We start from the raw sequence: 11697 nt of genomic DNA on the forward strand, positions 1-11697 counted from the left end.
TCACTCACTGTCCCTCTGTCCTGTACTCCCTAGCCAAGAAATTCAAGAAGGTGATGGGGAAAGAGATCTACTCAGACACACTAGAAAGCACTGCCATGCTGGAAAAGGCAAAGTTCCCACAGGAGTACTTCCCTGAGGTGGGTACACATCCCCCAGCCTGCTGGGGGTCTGGGTTATTCCCTGAAACTTTCCCTGTGCACAGAAACCATTCACATTTCAGCCTTGTGTTAAAAAGAATCTCAAACATTCTGAAGTGGTACAGTAGTCCATACCTTTCAGTTTCATTACCTCTAGTGCATGTGAAATAGGACAAGTAGTCTTTTCTTCATTTTTAATAGCAGTATTTGCTGTTAGAAGTATGTATAATTTATTTACCCCTATATCTGTACACTTTTTTATGTTAGTAATAGTTTTCAGTGTAAGTATGGTATTTGTCTTCTATCTAGATGTGTGTGATTTGGGGTAATATGGTGATAGGCGCAATATGAGCTAATGAACCTGACCGTGTGCTGCCAAGTTATTTGGCAAGCTAGCCGACGGTACCAAGCCAACTGAAGAACCCTCTTTATCACCCCCAAACAAACCCAGAGCATCATTGGAAGTCCCACTACTGTGTTAAATACCAGACCCGCTGGGCCGAAAGAGGAGGCAGTCACGTGACTTTTTGGAGGTTAAAAAACGCAGAGCCCGGGGTGGGGTTGGGTTTGGACGCTGTGACCGCTGTGGCAGACCTAGCGCCGTCCCGGGCCGGTCAGACGGTCCGAGGTTCGAGCCGCGGAGGACGGCTTCTTTCCTCTAGTCCCTACGCGCGGAGCCCTCGATAGAGCAGCGAAGCCTGTCTCCAGTGACAGCTCGTGTGCCTTCCGGAATCTTCCCTCCCATCCATTACCCGCGCTCCAGCGGCTCGCCCGCACATCCATGCAAAAGAGACGCGTGTGGCCTTTAAGGACACGAAAACAATCTCTGTTTTAAAGGTTCCCTTTCTTTCCGCCGTTTCTGAAGGTGATCTGAGAGTAATTACGCTGATTGAAGTCCTAATGCGAGTTGAAATCATGGACTCTGCGTTCGGAGGGAAAAACAAAACAACAAAGACTCAAAAAAAACCTTGAAAAATTACAAAAAGTTTTTTTCCGCTGATTTATGATTCGTCCTCGGCAGGGTTATGAATCTCCAATGATGCCCTCAGGAGCAGCACTCTAGATAATGTTAGCCCATTTAAAAAGAGCAGATTTGTGTAGTCTATCAGGGCCCAGTATTTTTTTTTCCCTCTGCCCCGTAGTGAGAAATTGGTTGTTATCATAGATCACAGATACTGCTCAAACCTCTTATGAAAGATGAATTAATTTCACTAATGCTTTAATGCAAAGCTCTCATGAGGAAGGCAGTCTGGCGATAACCTCCACGCCAGGCTTGGCTTCCTCAACGCTGATTTATGTCGTCTTTTAGTAGATGAAACGGCCCGTATTTGCCATCCATCTACAGCCTAAAGGAATCCTATTAAGGGAGAATCTGGGACAAGACGGAGCTCTCCGGCGCGGGGGTTCCGGTCCCTCCTGTTTTGGGTAGAGCTCGTTGGACTGAATCCCCCCCCCCGGGGGGACGCGGATCTGTAATCGGATGTCCCAGAGAGCGCCGAGAATGTGTGACTGTTTCAAGTGGCAAGGCAATGAAAATGACTGAAAATAAAAAGACAGTAACCTATATCTTGATTAGAGTTACGGGTATCATCACAGAATTTTGTGTTGCAATTGGCTGAATGTTGATTTTTTTTCTTTTTTGCGTGCTTGTCTGTTGAAACACAGGTGACGTAGTGTAGTCATGGCAAACAGGAGTTGTGTAAGTGCAGTGTGTATAACTGCAGAACAAATGTTATTCTTTACATATGGGTCTGATAAACTGGAACACCTGTCCTGCAAGCGATTTTGAAGTAACAGAGAGCTACTGTGGCTTCCCTGGCCATCGGCAAAGCAAGGAGAAACTGTCCCTATCCATCCATCAACTGTGTGTGTGTGTGTTTGTTTTTGCGCCTGTGCGTGTGTGCGTGTGTGTGCATGCACGTGTCTGTGCCTGTGCATGTGTGTGTTCGTGTGTGTGTGTGCGCGCGTGCGCATGTATGCGTGCGCGCGTGCGTGCGTGTCCATGTATGTGTGTGTGTGTGTGTATGCATGTGTGTATGAGTGTATGTGTGTGTGTGTGTGTGTGCGTGTGTGCATGTGTGTATGAGTGTATGTGTGTGTGTGTGTGTGTGTGCACGTGAGATATGAGTGCTGACCAAAAGTGACTTTTGCATCATCTCCATTCACACCTTCATCGCGACGGCGCCCAGCCCCGCCCCCGTCTGGTAGTGCTTCATGACGTGTGGGGAGCGCTGTATCGCCGTTATCCTGTGACCCCGCCCACTTTTCCTTAGGGGGCGGGGACGGGTGGGGGCGCTCAGTCTGGCAGAAATGACCCCCGCCCTCCCCATCGCCCAGCATATGCAAAACGCATCCAAATCCGTCCGTACAGTAAACGCTTCTCTGAGTTATGGCTCCGCGGAAGGACTGCGAGTATGCAAGGGCGAACAGAAAACCTTCATTACGGAGGTGAATAAGAAGGGGAGCGGGCGAAGCGGCCGCCGGGTTTCATTTGGAAGGTGCCCGTGATAGATTTGGACAGCTGTCGCTGCGCTGTGATTTGTTGTTTCTTTCAATTGCGAGCCGGGTTTTTATTATTATTATTATTATTATTGTCGTTGTTTCGTTTTTTTTGTTTGTTGGCAGCGACACAGTATCGCGCTGTCGAATGACGGGAGTATATTTCACTCCCAGACATGTTTGGCCTTTCAGAGTGCATTTAGCCGCGGAATCACTCTTGCTCAGAAGGGCTGATCCCAGTACAGCATGCCAATGAGGTTCTGAAGAGACTATCGATTAGAATGGACCCCGCGGCCCTGACCCCAGACCTGTGATTGAGGAAGTTGGGGGTCAGGGTGGTATCGGGAGCTGTGTAGGAGTGCTCAGACTGCATTTCCTTCTCGTGTGCTAAGTGCTTATCACCCTGCCTCTACAGCATTGCTGGATGTGCATTTTACATGCGTTCTAAACCCAGCCTGGTTCGACCCGTCAGCACCTTGTACATCTGTTAGCCCCAACTGTCCTGCTACGCACACGGTTTGCTGTACTTTAATCAGCCAGCCCCACCCCTCTGCCCCACCCCACCTTGGTCGATAGCCCCCCTCCTCAGTGCTGGAGGGGCTCTCTCTAATTTGATGTGACCCTCTTCGGGACAAACGTTAGAGTGAAGATAAATGGACGGCCCGCGTTGGGTGACATCAATCTGGGTTTGTGTGTATTACTTATTGCTCACGGTGCATTTGTGAAACCTGCCCTTTGCACCCCCCCCGCGGGCCTGCTGTGTGCCCCTTGCCCCCACGCGGGGTTATTTATGGGATAGGTGGGCTTTCCGGTGAGATGACGGAAGGATCCGCAGATAAAATGAGGAAATATGCCCCCCCCCCAGCCCCCCCTTCACTGGACGCGTGACTTGATGTGAGAGAAACTTCCAGTAGATCCAAGCAAAGGGTTTATGGACAACCAGACACGCTACCCTTAATGAAAAATCCATTTGACAGCCCCAGTCCCTCCAACCACCCCCCCACCTCCCCCACCCCTTACACCCCACGCATTCTCAGAATTTCTGGTGTAAAGACACAGTACACCCCCCATCATTCCCTGCCCTGCCCCCCCCCCATCACTGTCAATGCTAAGAGCCATCACTACTGTCGAAGGTCAAGCCGAAGGTCGTCTATGACCTCTGTGGCCTTCAGCTGAGGCCTGCTGCCCCCCCGCCCGTCGCCCTGACCTCCACTTTGACCCCAAAAAGGGCGTGGTCTCGCAACCCAAGCAGCAACTGCATCGTCAGGATCCAGGCAGCAGCACACAATAACCTACTGATGCCTTTTTTCCTCTTTTGATGATCTGTGACTTCGTATCACTGATTTTCTTTTTTAATGCTTCAAAACTTTATACTTGAGCCGCTCACACTTTTCCAGTGTTTGGTGGAAAACTATTGGAAATTTAGAAAATACACGAGATACACAGTACACTATTTAAAGTTAAAAAGAAACATGGCGGGCAGTAGCTGTAGCTGTGTTGGTGTGTTAGGAGGCCAAAGGGCAATAAGGTCCTATGTAGTGGGTGAGCTTTTGGTCTACTGGCAGGCTGCAGGAATAAGTGACTATGGAGTGCTAACGTAGACCAGCAGTTCATTCCACCACTGAAGAGGAAAGTGAAGCACCTCTGATGGAAGACTGAAAGACTGTAAAGGAGGAATGCCAGGAGAAAGTGATCAGATGCATTGTAAAAAGACAGAATAAAGAAAGGAGAAGAGAAGGTAAAACGACAGAAAACAAGAAGGAGGGTTCTAATGCATGTGTGTGTGTGGCAGTGTAGAAAACCTGAGACGAGAAAAAAATCAGAAGATGAATCGATCAAAAATAGTCCCAATATTTATTGTTTGTTTATTGCAAAGAATATAAGAACCGTTTTTGAAGATCTATATTTGAGTAAAAATGGAAAACACACATTAAGTATATTCAGCATAAGGCTCAGTTGGCTTAAGTAAATGATGAACACAGGGTCAATTTGTCAAGTGGTGACTAAGTCAATCTGTCAGCTTTGTTGTCAGGAAGGTGATGAATTCTAATGGTGCGATTGTAGTTAATGGCTCTTTAAATTAACTTTAAATTAAATCCTTCCTGGCTGTAATAAGATATCTCGCTGTCGAGCACCCACAGACACACACGCACACACACACACACACACACACACACACACACACACACACACATTGCCTTTGTGGGCGGTGCCCTCCATCCTGGGGGTAGGGCTCACGCATTGTTTTTACAGTGATTTGTCACTACATAGCCCTGAAAATCCCACCCCTGTGACCTCTGACCCCCAATCACCCTATAACCCAACCAGAGTGACCTGTGACCCCTTCCAGGGGGAGGAGTCTGTAGTCCAAAAAGACCGAGTTCAAGGCGACAGACATAGGAAGCGACACTCCTCTCATCAGCACAGCTGACGGGCATACATGTGTGGTATATTACTGTGTGGAAAACTATAGGAAGTGAACGATTAATAATGTGGTCTCTGTACAGTGGGTGTGTTTAGTCATGTTCAGCTGGGCTTACTGCCAGTCTGGACTGCTAAAAAGTCACCATTTCAAATGAATGGCAGATACACTAAGCAAACGCAGGGGGATAATACAGGTCATTTGTAGCAGTCATGGTTAATTCCCCTTTATTGAGTGCTGACTAGTTGAAATATTAATTTTTGTTCTATAAATTATAAATTTTAACAAAGGGAAAAAACCCTGTCTCAGTAAATTTAATACCCTATTCAAGGATACATTTATTTGTATTATTTTCTCCATTGGTAATTTTTCATTATCCGTTTTTAAGTCGAGTACTTTCGTTTATTCATCATTTTCCGTGAATCGGCACCGAAAGGACGTCTGTTGTGTAGATCTGAGCGGTGTCCTGAGCACGGGGAGCGCACTCGTACGAGTTTGACGAGGAGCTGTAATTAGGCACGTACATTCCCCTGCGCGGTATGGATTAATTCAAGTATGCTAATGTAATTTAATTTGATGCGGTTAATCTCGCACTAATGCAGATTGAAGGATCCGAGACGCAATCAAATGGCTCTCAAGCTTTAACTCACATCCAAGTTTTTAAATAAAATGAGTCCGTTTGTAATTATGTGACCTGGGGCTTAATCGCTTTATTCATTGCCTCAGTTTACTCCTCATTAGGGCATTCAGAGAGCCTTTATTTATTTATTTGCTTGCTCCAAACGTATGGGTGCTGCCCCGGATTGTCTTTCATTCAGTGATAACCCCCTCATTACATAATGACCTTATTCAATAAGGACCTCATTTAATAACGGGTGCCTCCGCTAACGATGTAGCATGTCAGCCATGGGCGTGAGATCCTAACCTACTCTGAGCAATCTGCCGAATCTGTGCAGTACTGTACTTGTTCAAAGCCTACTGGTTTTACAGTATCTCTGGATAAAGCACAACATCTTGAGCTGCTCTTCAGTATATACAGTATCTATGTAAATAGCTAATGGGTGAGTGGGTTTTTACTGAGCGAGTAAATCAGACACGGCTTTTGTTTGCCTTTTTTCATAATTAGTGTTGGCTTAATTGGATGTACCATTAAATGGATATATTTTGGATATATCAAATGGGTTCCATGTTCTGACAATGTTGGTGTGTGTGTGTGTGTGTGTGTGTGTGTACGTGTGTGTTTGTTATCTCCCGCTCTCCCCTCTGCAGTGCAAGTGGTCCAGGAAAGGATTCATCAGGACCCGATGGGCACTAGGTGAATGGTGAGTTCCCATAAGGCCGTGCGGGGGCTCGGGAGGAGCGTCACCGGGGTCTGCTCTCGCCGCCGTGCGAGGAATGGGCTGTATTGGATTAGACGTAATCGCGTTAGTCAAGAAGTTGCATATGACAGATGACAGAAAACATTACGAGCAATTGAACCTGCGCTGGATGAATATCCACCTTCTCTCCCCTGAGAGAGGGATGTAATCTAATAGAAGGATGACAGGAGGAGAAAGGGGATGAAACAGCAACAGACACACCCTGGGGGAAGGGGGTGGAATTAGTGATGCGAGGGGGGGTGGAGTTGGTGATCGAAGGAGGCGGTCTTATATCAGGTTTTTTGTACCCTTAGGTATGTTCAGTGGAACCTGCTCCCATTCCCATCTTGGGGTGAAGTACTGTACCTAGAGTACTTTGCTCTGTGTAAACCTTCATGCAGAATTGTTGTTGTTATAATTATAATTTTATATTTATTTAATTGAGTTTGTGTGATTAATGTCTTTGTTCAGTCTTCAAGCCCTGAGTTTGTTGTGTTTTATATCAAAATTACCGCACATGGCCGACTGCATACTGCAGCATTTTAGTTTAGCCTCGTGGTTTCGAATCTGGTGTGTGCTTGTGAAAGTCAGTGGCTTCGCCTGTGGTATAAGGTGCATTCTGTTTGTCTGTGCGTGCGTGTGTCTGTACAGGTGTGCTAGTGTGTGTGTTCTGCAGATTCACCCCCTGCTTGGTGTTCCCTCAGCACCTTCGACCTGGTGAACATTCACCTCTTTCACGACGCCTCCAACCTGGTGGCCTGGGAGAAGAGCCCGTCCGTGTACTCCGGCACGCGGCAGAAGGCCCTGGGCTACGTCCTGGACAGGTGAGATCGGCCGCTGCTCGCTCACTCACCTGCAGCCAGCAGAGGATCCGCGCGGGCGCACAGAAACGCCCCCCTCTGTGACTCCAGCATCCAAGATGGTACAGTCCGCTGGTCTCTACCTGGTCTCCCTCGAGTTGAAAGTGGAACAGCCCACGGGTCTCTCACTTCCTGGTTCGCTCTTCTGCAGGAGAACTGTGACGGTGTTGCACCCTGTCGTGTCGCTGTGTTCTACCTTTTGCCGCATTGTTTCTATGTACTGTTGTTTAAACTCCTGTTGAAGTTTGGATGCTGAGTGTTTGGTGACCGTTATGAATGACTGCACATAGAGGTGCCATATTTAATTAAGCTCTGGCACTTGTGAAATATGAGCTGCTTTTTATATTTCAAAGATTTTTCCTTCTTTTTATTTTCCCCGTCTGTCATTTTTCATTTGATGAAAGAAGGGACAGGATTTAATGGACAGGGAAGTGGACGAGTTGTAGGATTATGGCACGCTTTACGGTTTTCTATTGCGCTATAATTTAAATAGATTTATAGGTATAATGAAGTTTAAAAAGGCCTTTCCTGTTGCTTACATTGAGGATTTTGACTGTATTTTTTCTCCTATCGCCATGTTATGGAAATTGATTTATTTTTAAAAGTCGGCTCATAAATATTTCTCAATCAGGATTGAGTGGGTAGGCTGGAATAAGAGAAACAGCCTGGCGTCCTGGAGGCAGTGTAGCGTCCTGATTAAGGAGCTGTGTAACACGGGGATGACGGGTTCAAATCCCAGGTGCTATTGTACCGTCGAGCAAGGCGCTTAGCCAAATTACCTCTGAAAAAGATAAAAGCCTAATGTATTGATGGGAAAAAGGTTGTACCCTATGTCAAAATAAATATGGACTCAAAGACTTGGAATAAAACTGCTTGGCATCCTCTAGAGAGCCAGTTTTTTTTGGGAAGGTAGCTTTTCACTTAGTTTCTGTGTATGTTAAGGAGGTGACAATGACAGAGGTTTTTTTTGTTGTTTTTTTTGAAGGGGAGGGGGTCGGTGTGGTTGGTCGTTCCAGCGCGCTTGACAAGCCGGGTCTGGGGTGCACATCGCGCCTGAGTCGCTCGCTTTGGGGGAGCACCTGGGTGCAGATCCGGAGAGCAGGGGGCTGGGGGGGGATGGGGGGGGCCACACAATAGGCCCAGCTCTGTAGGAGTGGTGAATAATGGAAGGGGAGAGCTAACCTTTTGGCAGCCACCAGCGAACTCCATTCTCATCCGCCAATCTGCGGGGACAATGGAGCCGGGGCCCCGGCTTTGAATTAAGCGATGCCACCAACAGTGTCCCCATTCAGCCGCCGGTTGGGAACCATCTTTAGCCATTGTGTGTCCTCTGACTCCATGCACAGCGCCGGCAGGGATAGGGGAAAGTGAGAATATCTATAGTGTAAAAAACACACCTCCCCCTGCACCCACCCTCTCTCTCTCTCTCTCTCTCACTCACTCTATCTCTCCCTTTTTCTCTCGCTCACTCTATCAATCTCTCTCTCTCGCTTTCTCTCTCACTCTTGTTCTATCTCTTTCCCTCTCCCTCTCTAGCTCTCTCTCCCTAATCTCTCCTCTGGGGTGTACCTCCAGCAGTGCTGCAGTAGCCTCTCGCTGTGTTTGGGGGGGAGAGCCTGTGTGTCCCTGTATTTGCCTGCTGGCCCATAATGCTGCTGCCCCATTGAGGGTCTATCTGATGGAGCTTTTCCTGCGGCTCTTTTAACTGCTAAACGCTGTTTATCTCCAAAGCGCTTCAAGGCGCCCCAGAACAATGCTGAGAAAGGAACACCGTTTAGCCAGCTAAACTCCCATTGAATTACTTCAAAAAAACCCAGTCTTTCTTTCTTTCTTTCTTTCTATTGCCTTTTTTCTGTTTTTTTATTTGTCTCTTTCACTGCTTAGAATGGGGATTTGTTTGTGTTTTTAAAATTTTCTTTAGTCTGTCTCTCTCTCTCCTCTCTCTGTCATACTTAAATACATTTTTATTCTTACTGTCTCTGTAGATCATAGATCTTATTTTTTTGGCATTTGGAAGTAATAAATGTAGCTCCAATTTGGGCATTGGTGTTTTTGAATGGCTTGAATTGAATCGGGTTGTCTAGGTTAGAGATTTATGTATCTAAAATCTCCCTTTTAAAAACAGGCTTGGCTTTTATTTGGCTTAGTTATGCCAGAGGCTCTAACTGTAAAGAGACCCAGGATGTGGTGTGCTAATTCAGAGTTTTTTCTTTTTTCTTTTTTTTGCTTGTTTGCCAAACTCCGCAACTTCCTCTCAGGCTTTCCCCCACCAACCGCGCAAAGAGCGCTGAAATAAAAGAAAAATAATGAAATGAACAAATAGACGTGTTTTCTTTCGGAACCTCCTTTGTTCAATTTTTCGGTTCCAATATTTTTTTTTCCTCCTCTCCTTTTGAAGGCGTTTGTCCCGGTCCAGCGGGGACAGTTTTACATTACAAGTGTGAAATCTGGGCATAAAGACAACCTTTGTCCCCTCCTTCCATTAATTCCTCACAAATATAGTCCATTGTCACATAGCTGAAGTTAATTTGATCAACATTGGGACATTTCACTTTTATGCTCGGTCAAAAGGCCCGTTTCATGCTCATTTCTGGCCATTGAAAAGCAATGATTGGCAGAAAATTAATGTTTCCATTAACAATTCAGAGCAATTAGTTTCCCAGGGGGGGCGCAATGGGCCCCCCCTGGCTGCCAGACAAAAATTCTTTGTCATTTTATGGACGGTCATCAGTCAACTGTCAGGGAGTCTCAAAGACCCCTCCAATCTAAATGTTTCCCTTTCGGCTTTTCCCAGAACAGGAGCCTGAAAGAGGAGAGAAAGGAGGCTCAGTTTCCAGGCAATAGACATGTTCAGCTGGAGGGAGCCAGGAATAATCACGGCAGATCCTCCATAAAGCCGGATGAATCTATTAACGCGCGAGTGTGCGAGTGTGTGCGCTCGTATGTATGCCTGCGTGTGTGTGTGTGTGTGTGTGTGTACATGTGCTTATGTGTATGCATCTGCGTAGATGTGTGGGGTGAGGGGATAGTGTGTGTGTGTATGTATGCATGTATGTATGTGTGTGTGTGTGTGTGTGTATGCGTGTGTGTGTGTGTATGTATCTGTGTATGTGTTTGTGTGGGGTAAGGGGGCAGTATGTGTGTGTGGGTGTGTGTAGCTGTGTGTGGGTGTGTGTGCGTGCGTGTGTGGGGTGAGAGGGCAGTGTGTGTGTATGTGTGTCTGTGTTCATGTGGGGGGGTATGTGTGGGTTGGAGGATGTGTCTTTGAGAACGTATTGTCTCGTAGCTATTTATACACAGCATAGAATCTGGTATTCAGTCTGGAACCAGCACTGCCTGATTTTTGTTTTTTTTTATGGTAAAGAACATGTTTTTTTTTCCTTTTCCCAAGCTGGAGTTTTTTGTTGAAATGCATTCTGGGTAGTGTGTGCTGTGGGTGGCGTGTACGGCCTGTCGGAGGCTGTGATAGGGATCGTCCCCCCCGTTGCTGGTGAATAGGGGTATTAGTGTCCCCCAGCAGTGACTCTGTGAACTGCCTCCTCGCCTTGGGGGGGCCCACAGTTGAGAAGGGTTTTGGGGGAGGCGGAACCAGCCCCTCCTCCCAGCCTGCCCCCGAATCCCATTTTTACTACAGCAAGTTACACTCCTCCTTAACAAGCATCGTGTTCTGTTTCCAGATCATTCAGAAACATTTCTCCCTGCTCCCTTGTTTCTGTCTTTGAATGGGGAGTTTAAAGCTTCCCGTAAGAATAAGAAGCGCTGTTCCTGGGGTTCCTAAACTGCATTTTTTTTTGAGAAGCTGAAATTTCCCCAAAGTTTTGCATAGGACCCCTGGGGCCTCCTTCTCGGATGCCTGCTATGAGCTCGTCTGTAGTTTAACGGGAACGTGCTGCGATCTCAGCTTGAACATCCATATATGCTGAATCTGAGAGCTTATTCCTTTACAGTGGAATTAAAAATATCTGTTATATAATGTAGGACCTCCCTGCATAAATACAGGTTCATTATAAAAGCATGTAGTGATGTTTTGGGGAGAATAGGGAGGGAGGATCCGCTATCTTGCCGCGAGCTACTGATGGAAATGATGACTGTTTGGTTTAATAAGAGTGGCTTTTATATCCACAGTGCATAGGAATTCTGGGTAGTTATGATTTTAAAAAATACATTTTGTGAGGGGGCAGGCGTGAAATGTAGATTTTTAAAAAAAATTCACTTCTGGCAGCAGTTTGTATTTTTTAGTCTGCTAATTGGTTCCTGTTTATAAAGTGAATTTTGTAGGCTGGTGATACAGAAAGAGTGAGGCGTAGAGGGAAAGAGAAAAGAGCAGAAAAGGGCTCAATCAGGGCTCATCCCCAGTCTGTCCTCTCCACTGTCCTGTGCACCCTGGTTTCTCTGGTTTAAAGAAGAACTTGAAAAAATAT

At 46.6% G+C, this 11697-nt stretch overlaps 1 protein-coding gene across 2 annotated transcripts in view; it reads left to right on the plus strand.

Annotated features, from left to right (window-relative positions):
* LOC118218007 (inositol polyphosphate-5-phosphatase A) overlaps positions 1-11697 on the plus strand; it is a 131068-nt gene that overhangs the window by 73009 nt on the left and 46362 nt on the right. For both annotated transcript variants that reach the window (XM_035400303.1, XM_035400304.1), the window contains exons 6-8: positions 34-137; positions 6328-6380; positions 7121-7240. In XM_035400303.1, coding sequence (XP_035256194.1) covers positions 34-137; positions 6328-6380; positions 7121-7240 — 277 coding nt within the window. The remainder of the gene's footprint in view (positions 1-33; positions 138-6327; positions 6381-7120; positions 7241-11697) is intronic.

This window comes from Anguilla anguilla, chromosome 18 (assembly GCF_013347855.1).
Source record: "Anguilla anguilla isolate fAngAng1 chromosome 18, fAngAng1.pri, whole genome shotgun sequence".
Classification (NCBI taxonomy): domain Eukaryota; kingdom Metazoa; phylum Chordata; class Actinopteri; order Anguilliformes; family Anguillidae; genus Anguilla; species Anguilla anguilla.